The sequence below is a fragment of the Aquarana catesbeiana genome, linkage group LG04 (assembly GCF_042186555.1).
Source record: "Aquarana catesbeiana isolate 2022-GZ linkage group LG04, ASM4218655v1, whole genome shotgun sequence".
NCBI classification, from domain to species: domain Eukaryota; kingdom Metazoa; phylum Chordata; class Amphibia; order Anura; family Ranidae; genus Aquarana; species Aquarana catesbeiana.
In genome coordinates this window covers 182,033,603-182,046,702 of record NC_133327.1, presented here as the reverse complement: position 1 = coordinate 182,046,702, position 13,100 = coordinate 182,033,603, and the positions used below count along the sequence as shown (strand labels likewise).

At 40.2% G+C, this 13,100-nt stretch overlaps 1 protein-coding gene across 2 annotated transcripts in view; it reads right to left on the bottom strand.

The window, feature by feature from the left end:
* Positions 1-13,100, bottom strand: part of NYAP2 (neuronal tyrosine-phosphorylated phosphoinositide-3-kinase adaptor 2) — a 259,118-nt gene that overhangs the window by 15,241 nt on the left and 230,777 nt on the right. For both annotated transcript variants that reach the window (XM_073625971.1, XM_073625972.1), the window contains exons 4-5: positions 6,112-6,324; positions 1,738-1,841 (exon numbers count right to left, since the gene is read on the bottom strand). In XM_073625971.1, coding sequence (XP_073482072.1) covers positions 1,738-1,841; positions 6,112-6,324 — 317 coding nt within the window. The remainder of the gene's footprint in view (positions 1-1,737; positions 1,842-6,111; positions 6,325-13,100) is intronic.

Sequence of the window (13,100 nt, the reverse complement as noted above, 5' to 3'; positions counted from 1 at the left end):
CCGCAGTGCTGTGCCCCCTGGGAGTTGGTCGCTGCTGGGGTGTTATTAGAATCACTTGGGCGTGGGAAACCCACTGTGAGAAGGCGCACATGGCCACGGTACTAAAGCTTTTTCTGCACTGCGCCTCTTTGGACAAGGCCTTTTGGCTAAGTCCAGGGCAATTTTTGTTACCCGGCCTCAGGGCCTAGCCTATGCACTAGCATGGGCACTTATTTATTTAAATGATTTTCTTCTTCACATTTGTTACTGCACTTTTGTCTGTGTTTCTTTGTCTCACTAGGATGGAGGGTGTGGGTCCTCGGGCCTACCCTAAAGGAGGATGTGTGTCTATCAGGTTCCTTCCTCCCCTATACCTGGGGGTGGTTGGGTTCCATTTTTGGGAGAGCCCCTCACCTAGCTTTGGCCGACCATGAGAAGAGGGATCTGCCAGGTCTTTTGTCTAGTTGGACCAAGTTGAGCCTTGCCCATGTAAGGAGCCTTGCGTTCCAGGGGGTCAAGGTAAGGTCCTACTCCTTCAGGGGGTGGACAAGAGACACACCATTGAGTGCACTTTTTTGAGTGTTTTTCACATGCACTTTTTTCGCAGATTAAAAAAGGCTGTATGCCTAAAATATCTCTGCGATTAAAGATCCTCAAACCTACAAAGAAAAAGTACCAGGTTTTGGCAAGTGTATTTGGCAGGAGTGACAAATGTGTAGTGGATTGCAAGTGCTGGTCCCTTTTACTTTTGAGGTTTGATCACAGTTGCCTACACTACTTATTTTATTCCAAGTGATTTGTTTATATTTCATTGGAAGTGAAAAAAAAACATGAACAGTTTCACATTATTATTTCTTAAGATTTGCAGTTCAAATAAAAGACACCCAATGCACAGTACGGAAATATATCAGTACACCACAACTGAGTTAAAGTATTTAGATACTGCTTTTATTCATATTTTAAAGATGATGATATAGGTAGGAATTTTCATGCACAAACACTTACAAGTCACCATTATCATTTTTGGCAAAAGAAAGGGCTCAGCTTAACCCCCAAACTGCCAGGGGTATCTCCCAAATGACACCATACTCTGGCACATGTAGGGATAATATTGAACAGTGTATAGCATAAACAGTCTATGTTTATTTGTTTATTTGTTTATTTTTTATTATTTTATGTCACAAGGCTTACATTTGGGTAGCTGCCATTTCTATGGATGGGAATGATGGCTGTGCAAGTATTCTGTATAGATCGTGAACTTTACTGTGTATCATAAACATGCACCAGGAACCAAGTAAATGTAAAAACAGTCACACATTTTACAATATACTGGGGGGAATTTGAAAAGATATGTACAAATTAACAATGCATTTACCACAGTAGGCAAGACATTCATCTCTACACGAAAAACACAAGGTTGTGAAATTTATCAAAACATGATAAATTTTTCTCTCAACAGTAAAAATGTGCACACCATGTAAAAAAATAAAATAATTAAGAAAGTACAAATAGTAAAATGTTACAATCAAATTACAGAATGAGTTAAGTCTGGGTCAACACAGGAATTGAAGAAACAGAAAGACAAAGCTCCTCCGTGGACAGAGCGGTGGATGACTTTGTTGACTAATGGCAGACACAGAGTAGACTGTACGAGGACAGACACACAGAGCGGACGGCAACAGATGACAGACAGAGAAGTGGAAAGTATTTGGCATGTAGAATCAGATGACGTCATTCACTACTGGGTAACGGTGGTACCTGGCTCTGTAGTTGTTCATGGGCTTGCCTGAGGGGGGTTACTGAAGGAAGAGGCACACCTGACGTGGAGGCTGATCGACCTAATTTGCAGCTGATTTTCATTTCTGTGAAAGTAAAATATCAGCAGGTAGACAGTATCAGTGACATTAGAAAGTCAAAGTCAAGTGCAAATCCTTGTCAATAATAAATGATAAGAGATATATATATATATATATATATATATATATATATATATATATATATATATATATATATATATATATATATATATATATATATATATCTTAAGCATAAGCGATTTGTCAACACACAGCAATACAGCATAGTCGAATGGGGTTGATTTACTAAAGGCAAATAGGCTGCTCACTTTGCAAGGGACGTTTCCCCAGATCTTATTTAATGTGGTAAAGTTTCCAATATCCAACAATGTTCAAGGGAAAACAACATTTTGCTTGCACATGATTTGAATATGGAAGTCAACAGAGCATTGCCTCATTCACCAACCTCTAGGGCATTTCTTTCCAAAGTAAACAGTCTCTTTGCCTTTATTAAATTAATCTATATGGGTTTAACTGCTAATAGGTCTATAAGGTCAGGGGGATGTAATTATTACTGTCATACCCTTATCACTCACCTTCTGTATGCATTAACTGAAACCCATACTTAGTGTAACAGACCTTTATTACAAACTTTCTCTGCTTTGTTAACTTTTGTTAAAGTGTCTGGAAGGCTGATAAGGACTGAGGTATAGAGTATATAATGGAGATGTGTTTTTCCCAGCCCCTGCTGTTTGTTTTTACATTTGTGCCACCCTTGGAACATAATGCTCAGGGCTTGTTGTATTTGAATTACCTGGCAGTCACTCAGTTGTCAGGGGTGTGGTGTAGGGCATCTTGCTTGTCTTGTCAGCTGGCCAAACCTTAGCTTGTAATCGGTAAGTTAGAACAGGCTTTGAAAAAACAGCTGAGACCTGTTCGAGAAGGATGCTAATTCTCGGTTCACACTGGGGCGGCTTCAAATCTGCCCGACTCTAAAGCCGCCCCACACAGCGTGACTTCAGCGTGGCTTGCAAACAACTTCTGTAATAGAAGTCAATGCAAGCCGTTCTGAAGAGGCCCCCAAGTAGTACAGGAACCTTTTTTTCTAAGTCACTGAATGGAGCGCGACTTATCAGGTGACTAAGTCACAGGTCGCCCCAGTATAAACCAAGCCTTAGACTATAGTCACACCATCAATCTTCTAATTCCTGCTGCGGCTGTGAACGACTAGGTCACAGGTGGTCGCAGCTATTCACGGCTCCCCACACAGCCAATGATTACCTTAGTTTATTACCGTAGGTAATTGCTGGCTGTGTAGACAGCGGCAAACAGCTGCAGCTGCTGGCAACCTGTCATTATGGTGAATGGGACCAGTGGTCTCACATAGCTGCTCATAGCCACAACAGGAATCAGAAGATATTTGGCACTGCAATTTGCACTGGTTTAAATCACCAGTGTCTAGGTAGCCTTTGTAAACCCTCCCTTTTAGAGATAGGCTGCCTTCAAGCTTCTCTCTGTAGAGGATAAAGGTCCTAAGCTAAATGGAGGCTCCCCTGTGAGCAGGCCTAGTGCTTGCTGTGAAAGGCCCCAGGATTGGAACCCAGGTTTAGGGGTGTGTACTTATTTGAGCAAGCTATGTGCCTGGAGGCCATACTAGATTAATCAGTTTTTTGGTAGATTTATCACTAGACAGTACAACAGTAGATTCTCCAGTTTTGTGGCTACTGAGCTTCAGAAGAAGTTATGTGTGATGCTTCTGAATACTGTGCCACCCAGCAACTTCTAGCTTGAGAAGCTGTCAAAGCCTGTCCTGTAATCTGTCAAATTCATAATTAAGAAATTAAATTGCTTTCAGGACTGGATCTGAGCTTCTTTGGATACAGAATGTGTATGTGTGATTGGGAAAAAGTTACCCTAGGAGGAAGATCCCCTTATCTTAATATGCCCCCTTATGGGTGGAGGCATTTAAGATTTATGAATTCAGGAAATAGTGCCTTAAGCTCCCACCTGCATAGGCTGAGGATCCGGAGGATCCCCTTGGGATCTCACATGACCCCCTTCCCCCTTAAACAGAGGTACAGAAGACTCCGTATAGTTCAGTAAAGATGATGACATTTCCTTCCTCATTTTTTAGCCTGCATATTTAGAAAGTAGCTTTGAATATAAATCATAAAGCATACATGCACTATAGCATATCCTAGCATTCATGTTTGCTAAAATAATGGCATGAGTTCAGATGTTCCTAGGGCAGCATGATTTCTAAATAGGCTCCTGGCCTCTGAGATGAGGCATATGACCCTAAAACTTTTGGTCTATTTGTCTCTGTTTTATATAGCATGGTGCAGGACAGGCTACTCTACCACGAATAACCCTGTCATGAATCCAATTCGAAAGTGTCTGCAGCTGATATGCAGGGTGGTTAGGGGTACAGGTCAAAGGCATTTCATTCTATGCAGGTTCAATTAAGGAGGCAGAAGCTCACGATGGTTGGATTCTGTGTTGCCTGGTCAAACTTAATGAGTTAATTATTTTCCACATTTGAGTATTTTATAATCAATTTCTAGATCTGTTTTTAAACAAAACAGCCACCCTAGGCAACAAATCAATTAAGCAAATAGCAACTGATATCTAGGTAGCATTGCAATTGTGCTGTCAGAAATTCTGCTAGCTTGGCATTCCATCAAAGTTTAGTTTGGTACAGTTCAACCAGAGTCACCTTGCTTTTTACCATTAGCACATAAGTGTTTCACTGTAATTTTGGAAACTTTATGAGATTACATTTAATTTAGAACTTTAATCTATAGCTGAACTCTAGCATATATATATAAAACACAAGTAGTGTAAGTATCTGAATTAGCCTCTTGCAGTCCACTGTATAACAGAGCCTAGACTAGGGGAGGGTAAAGCAGCACATGGAGCCTATTAGTTGTGCTGCAGTGCAAGTAGCATGTTCATAGAAAGAGAGAGCAAAGTGATGGGGTCTGGTAAGGACTTTAAGGGGAACCCCACACCAAAATGGAAAAGAAAAAAAATTGCGTGCCTCATCAATATCCATACCAGAACCTTATCCGAGGATGCAGCCTGGCAGGCGCCCCCCCATACCAGGCCACATGCCCTCAACATGGGGGGGTGGGTGTTTTGGGGGGGCTCTGCTCTGACACTTTTTTGGTAAATGGGTAGGGGTACGATGTACCCAATACCCATTCACACAGGGGGCGGAATCTGGGGGCCCCTTTGTTAAAGGGGCTTCCAGATTCCGATAAGCCCCCTGCCCACAGACCCCGACAACCATAGCCCAGGGTTATCGGGGCTCCTGCCCAGAAGCTCCACCCCCCATGTTGAGGGAATGTGGCCTAGTATGGTTAAGGAGGGAGGGTGCGCTTGCTTGTCCCCTCCTCTTTCCTGACCTGCCAGGCTGCATGCTTGGATAAGAGTCTGGTATGGATTTTGGGGGGACCCCATTTTTTTTTATTTTACATTTTGGCATGGAGTTCCCCCTAAAATCCATAGCAGACCTGAAGGGCCTGTTATGGACTGGGGGCGGGGGGCAGCACACCCTTTGCTTCTTTTCTTTTTTTTTCAATAGCCGGGTACCGGCAATTGTAACCGCAAGTCATTTTAAATGGGATTTGACAGGCACTATATTTAAAGGAATTTTTCTTTTTTATTGTTGCACTTTAAGCATAATTCAAATCAGTGCTCCCGAAAAAACTATTGTTAAAAAAAATGTTTGTTGATACATGTCCCCTAGGGCAGTACCCAGAACCCCATTCCCCTTTTATGGCCAATTACTTGCATATAAGCCTTCAAAATGGGCACTTTTGATTTTTTCTGTTCAGGCTCCCATAGACTTCAATGGGGTTTGCCGTTCGGATTAGAACATTTCCCCTGTTTGGGAGTTCTGCTGCAAACCGAACAGGGGGGTGTTTGGCCCATTATTAATGCTCATCAGTCTGCTGCTTCTCCTTTTACTGTCCAGTCACAGGGTGGGGATGGGAAGGAAACCTGTAAGTGTTACTGAACTGCAGCAAAAAAAATCAGGTCTCATTACCTGCCAGTGTAAATGTTGGGTGGGCAAAAATACAAATAATTTGGCAGGTAAAACAGCTCCCATATTGTATCTCATTTGTGTATTTATCCATTTTCCTGTGGTTCAGCTTTAATTTTCTTATAGGTATTGTCCTATATTGTTACTAGTGCATGTACATTGCTGTAAAGCACTAGAGATTATGATGGCACTTCATATGTAATTATTTGTAACAATGTAAATTAAAATATATTATATTTACCGATGCATGAATATAGAATATCTTTTGTTAGAAAGTACATTTCTTACCAGAGCTATTGCTTCCTGCTAACATGGTTGGACTGACAGACGATCTTCCAAGTCTGCTGGAAACATGATTTGGGCCCGGAGTTCCATCCCATTCCTGAGCTTTCATCGTCTCTCTGGAGGATGGTGAGGAATGGTGACTAGATCGTTCTTTGTTTTCCAGCTTTGGTAAGGGTTCTGTGCTATGACTCCTGACCTTCATTTCATCTGGCGGTTCTAAAAAAGTGAATAATAAGGGCACACAATAAACACACTAAGACCAGGTGTAAATATATTCTGGAAAAATATTTCCTTAAAGCAGAACTTAATCCAGGCAGTGGAGTTTTTTACCAGTAGAGACTTGCCAAAACAATTATCATCCCCTTTACCAATTTTTGTTTTGTGTACAGTGCCTATGGCATATGTGAAGTTCAGTGTACGCTCCCAAACCACATATACAGGAGTTACATTATTTGTAGCCACCAAAAATATACAGTATCTCACATAAGTGAGTACACCCCTCACATTTTTGTAAATATTTTATTATATCTTTTCATGTGACAACACTGAAGAAATGACACTTTGCTACAATGTAAAGTAGTGAGTGTACAGCTTGTATAACTGTGTAAATTTGCTGTCCCCTCAAAATAACTTGCTAAAGAAGCTGAGGATAAAGGTGATGGACTGGCCAAGCATGTCTCCAGACCTTAACCATATTGAGCATCTGTAGGGCATCCTCAAATGAAAGTTGGATGAGCGCAAGGTCTCTAACATCCACCAACTCCATGATGGAGGAGTGGAAGAAGACTCCAGTGGCAACCTGTGAAGCTCTGGTGAACTCCATGCCCAAGAGGGTTAAGGCAGTGCTGGAAAATAATGGTGACCACACAAAATATTGAAACTTTGGGCCCAATTTGGACATTTTCACTTTGGGGTGTACTCACTTTTGTTGCCAGCGGTTTAGACATTAATGGCTGTGTGTTGAGTTATTTTGAGAGGACAGCAAATTTACACTGTTATACAAGCTGTACACTCACTACTTTACATTATAGCAAAGTGTCATTTCTTCGGTGTTGTCACATGAAAAGATATAATAAAATATTTACAAAAACGTGAGGGGTGTATTTACTTTTGTGAGCTACTTTATATACTGTATATTGTAACACTTGTATATGTAATGCTTGTATAATCCATAGAGAGGAAAGGAGAGCTGCTCACATAAAAGCAAACTAGCAAACTTAGGTTTATTGAATTTATCCAAAGACGATCCCCCAACATCCACTTGATGCCCAAGCAGCGTTTCACTTCTCTAAGGAGCTGAATTAGATATTATGAGATAACAATCATAATTTCTAAATTCACCAACTACACCTGTAACAGGTTATTTATCTCAATGAACTGAATGGACAATCTCCTGGGTTTCCCATCTCAAACAAATATAAGTGGGCAAGCGCTGTAAAACAATTAGTTTCTGCTGCATTGCACAACAGTGTCATCCTAACATAGCATCAAGAGAAGGTAACACCGTTGTAGTCTCACTCTCCTGGCTATGCAGCAATGAAGGACTGTGTAAATCATACAATTAGCTGAACAGAATAAAAAATATTTCAGGCGGTAGAATAGTAAACGCCTGCCTATATAAAAAACGTATTTCGAAGTTTGACCCAAGTTAAGCTTTACAGAGGTTCTGTCATTATTCAAACAACTTATTTATCAAATTAGTATGAAACTAGAGTTTTTTTTTTTTCATATACTTTACAAGGTGTTTCTTCAGTCAAACAAACATGCTGATTCTCGGTTGAGAGTCTGATCTACATTCTAACATTAGAAGATCCCACCAGACACCTGCAAACATGCCACATATTGGCACTAAGGTGCAGAATAGAGTTAAGTAGAAGTTCAGTCTTGTTACAAATTACCCCCAGCCACCCTCTCTAGTCCCCTCAATACATTTAACTGTCCTGCCTGTGCACTAAACTCCCATAGACTTGAAAGGGGCAAACCTGTATTGAAGGTGGACTGTCCAATTAATAACTATGGGACATTAGAGCACAGGTTCGGGCTGTCCAGCACAAGAGTTTCACTAATAGGGCTGCAGAAAGTGTAGGAGGTCGCAATCATTATAGGGGTAAATTTCAACTGGTGGTGGGTTTATTGAGGAGGCTAGGGAGAGGGGCTGAGGGGATTTTGTACTTTAATCACAATCTGATTATCTTTTTTTTTCTACTCTTTTGATTTGCATGCCAACCCACTTTAGCTTTGTCTGTACAAAGCTGACCTTAACTGGTAGCCGAGGTGCCTGTATTTAGAAAAAGCATTTAATAATTTACAGATCATAAGGAAAACATTTTAGCCTGTTTTGCTAAAGAGAAAAAAAAAGGAAAATCCTGTTTATCTCATTTGCACGCATGTACCAAGATGACTACCATTTCAGGAAATTTTTAAAGTAAAATCCATGCAGAATAAGTACAAATATTATTCAAGATCCTTAAAACAAGTTCAACGTTGGGAAGTCACAATAGCATGACAGTACAGGAATTTAAATATAATGCTGACCATACTGTATATGAGGAAATATTTTCTGCCTTTATTTATTTTTACAAAGATTTAAGTAATATACAGTATATGACAATTCATTAATTTGCCAATTTATTTGAATATGCCAGGTATATTTGTCCAAAACACAAATCATGTATCCTGCTAACAGATAAACAGATTCTGTCCTAAGGGCTGGTTCACACCAGGAATCACACAGGAAAGAGCTGAACCATGCCAAAAGTAGTGCATGCACTACTGTAAAAAATGCAATGCAACTGGATCACATGCTACAGCGATCCAGTGCAGGCAAACACATTGCGCTTGGGGTGTCATTAACCTAACACTGACAACCCCCAGATTGCTACTGCCATGCTTTTTTAACCTCTTCAGCCCTGGAAGGATTTACCCCCTTCCTGACCAGAGCACTTTTTACAATTTGGCACTGCATCGTTTTAACTGCTAATTGCGCGGTCATGCAATGCTGTACCCAAACGAAATTTGCGTCCTTTTCTTCCCACAAATAGAGCTTTCTTTTGATGGTATTTTATCACCTCTGCGGTTTTTATTTTTTGCGCTATAAATGGAAAAAGACCGAAAATTTTGAAAAAAAATGATATTTTCTACTTTTTGTTATAAAAAAAATCCAATAAACTCAATTTTAGTCATACATTTAGGCCAAAATGTATTCAGTCACATGTCTTTGGTAAAAAAAATGTCAATAAGCGTATATTTATTGGTTTGCGCAAACGTTATAGCGTCTACAAACTAGGGTACATTTTCTGGAATTTACACAGCTTTTAGTTTATGACTGCCTATGTCATTTCTTGAGGTGCTAAAATGGCAGGGCAGTACAAAACCCTCCCAAATGACCCCATTTTGGAAAGTAGACACCCCAAGGAAATTGCTGAGAGGCATGTTGAGCCCATTGAATATTAATTTTTTTTGTCCCAAGTGATTGAATAATGACACAAAAAAAAAATTACAAAAAGTTGTCACTAAATGATATATTGCTCACACAGGCCATGGGCATATGTGGAATTGCACCCCAAAATACATTCAGCTGCTTCTCCTGAGTACGGGGATACCACATGTGTGGGAGCCTAGCTGTGTACGGGGCCCCGAAAACCAATCACCGCCTTCAGGATTTCTAAGGGCGTAAATTTTTGATTTTACTCCTGACTACCTATCACAGTTTTGAAGGCCATAAAATGCCCAGATGGCACAAAACCCCCCGAAATGACCCCATTTTGCAAAGTAGACACCCCAAGCTATTTGCTGAGAGGCATGGTGAGTATTTTGCAGCTCTCATTTGTTTTTGAAAATGAAGAAAAACAAGAAAAACATTTTTTTTTTCTTTTTTCAATTTTCAAAACTTTGTGACAAAAAGTGAGGTATGCAAAATACTCACTATACCTCTCAGCAAATAGCTTGGGGTGTCTACTTTCCAAAATAGGGTCATTTGGAGGGGGGGGGGGGTTTGTACCCCCTGGGCATTCCATGGCCTCCGAAACTGTGATAGGCAGTGAAGAGTGAAATCAAAAATTTACGCCCTTAGAAAGCCTGAAGGCGGTGCTTGGTTTCCCGCAACTTGTGTCAAAATATAAAATATACCATGGACTCGACATGCCTCTCAGCAAATAGCTTGGGGTGTCTACTTTCCAAAATGGGGTCATTTGGGGGGGTTTTGAACTGTCCTGGCATTTTATGCACAACATTTAGGAGCTTATGTCACACATCACCCACTCTTCTAACCACTTGAAGACAAAGCCCTTTCTGACACTTTTTGTTTACATGAAAAAATAATTTTTTTTTGCAAGAAAATTACTTTGAACCCCCAAACATTATATATTTTTTTAAAGCAAATGCCCTACAGATTAAAATGGTGGGTGTTTCATTTTTTTTTTCACACAGTATTTGCGCAGTGATTTTTCAAACGCATTTTTTGGGGAAAAAATACACTTTTTAAAATTTTAATGCACTAAAACACACTATATCGCCCAAATGTTTGATGAAATAAAAAAGATGATCTTAGGCTGAGTACATGGATACCAAACATGACATGCTTTAAAAGCCTTTACAGTTTACCACTTTAGATTTACAGAGGAGGTCTACTGTTAAAATTACTGCCCTCGATCTGACCTTCGCGGTGATACCTCACATGCATGGTGCAATTGCTGTTTACATTTGACGCCAGACCGACGCTTGCGTTCGCCTTAGCGCGAGAGCAGGGGGGGACAGGGGTGCTTTTTTTTTTTCTTTATTATTTTTTTGCTTTTTTATCTTATGTTTAAACTGTTCCTTTCATTTTTTTTTAATCATTTTTATTGTTATCTCAGGGAATGTAAATATCCCCTATGATAGCAATAGGTAGTGACAGGTACTCTTTTTTGACACAGTTGGTTGATAAAAGACACCAGTCCATCCAGTTCAACCTGTGGTGTGTGTGTGAGTGTGCTTGTATTTATGTCAATAGTATACTGTATATCCCTGTATGTTGTGATCGTTAAGGTGCCCATCTAATAGTTTTTGAAACTATTGATGCTCCCCGCTGATACCACTGCTTGTGAAAGAGAATTCCACATCCTTACCGCTCTGACAGTAAAGTACCCTCTATGCAGCTTAAGGTTAAACTGCTTCTCATCCAATTTCAGTGAATTTGAAAGTTTTTTCCCCTATGCTAGGGTCACCAGTACAGTATTTGTACATCACTATTATATCCCCTCTCAAGCGTCTCCTCTCCAGGGAGAATAAGTTTAATGCTTGTAGTCTTTCCCCATAGCTGAGATCCTCTAGTCCCTTTATTAGCTTTGTTGCCCTTCTCTGGACTCTCTCCAGTTCCAGCACTTCCTTCCCGAGGACTGGTGCCCAGAACTGGTCGGCATAGTCAAGATGCGGCCAGACCAGAGTCTTGTAGAGTGGGAGAATTATCATTTTATCTCAGGAGTGAATCCCCTTTTTAATGCATGCAGATATTCTGTTGGATTTGTTTGCAGCAGCTTGGCATTGCATGCCATTGCTAAGCCTGTCATCTACTAGGACCTCCAGGTCATTTTCCATCCTAGATTCCCCCAGAGGTTCTCCCCCTAGTGAGTAACTTACATTTTTGGCACCCAAATGCATTACTTTACATTTTTCAACATTAAACCTCATTTGTCATGTAGTTGCCCACCCCATCATTTTATTTAGGTCTTCTTGTACAGTTTCCACATCCCACGTTGAAGTTTTTGCCCTGTACCATCTGCAAATATTGAGATTGAGTCATTTATCCCATCCTCTATGTTGTTTATGAATAAATTAAACAGAATTGGTCCCAGGACAGATCCTTGGGGGACCCGCTTACCACACCAGACCATTCTGAGTATTTGCTATTTATCACCACTCTTTGGACCTGCCCCTGTAGCCAGTTTTCAATCCAGGTACTGACCCTATGGTTCCACAGGCCTTCCTTTACCTAGATGGCAGCTCACTTCTTCATAGAATGTTAATAGATCGGTCTGGCAAGAACGATTCTTCATGAATCCATGCCGATTATCACTAATGATACTGTTTTTATTACTAAAATCTTGGATATAGTCCCTTATCATCCCCTCCATTAGCTTACATACTATCAATGTTAGGCTGACTGTTCTGTAGTTTCCAGGGATATCTTAGCCCTTTTTTAAATATTGGTACTACGTTGGCTTTTCTCCAATCAGATGGTACCATTCCAGTCAGTAAGCTGTCCATAAAAATTAGGAACAATGGTCTAGCTATCACCCGGCTGAGTTCCTTAAGGACCCGCGGGTATAAGCCATCTGGTCCTGGTAACTTATTTATGCTAAGTTTTTTAAGTCTATTTCTGATACTGTCTTTTGTTAGCCATGAGGGTGCATTCTGTGACGTGTTATTATCATTAAAGTCTTGGTTACTATATCCCCTTGTTTCCTTTGTGAAAACTGAGGAGAATAATGCATTTAAAACCTTTGCCTTCTCTTTGTCTTTTGTAACCAAATTTCCTTCATCATCTTTTATGGGGCCAATATGTTCTGGCCTCACTTTCTTACTGTTTATATATATTTAAAGAATTTCTTGTTTTTTTGTTTTTTTTTACTCTCCTCCACTATGTGCCTTTTGTAGTCTATTTTAGCTGCCCTGATTATGCGCTTACATGTCTTATTGCATTCTTTGTATCGTTGAAATGCTGACAATGACCCCTCAGCCTTGTATTTTTAAAGGCATTTTCTCTTGCTTTTATGTGCATTTTTATGTTGGAGTTTAGCCACCCAGGATTCATTTTAGCTCCTTTAAACTTATTTCCCCTTGGAATGCACTGGCCAATAACTTTTATTTAGCATGCTCTTAAAGCACTCCCATTTTTCCTCTGCGTTCTTTGTTCCCAGGATATTATCCCATTTAATACCATCTAGCAAAGAATGCTGTTTAGGGAAGTTGGCTCTTTTGAAATTCAGTGTCCTTGTAATACCCTTGTGCTTCTT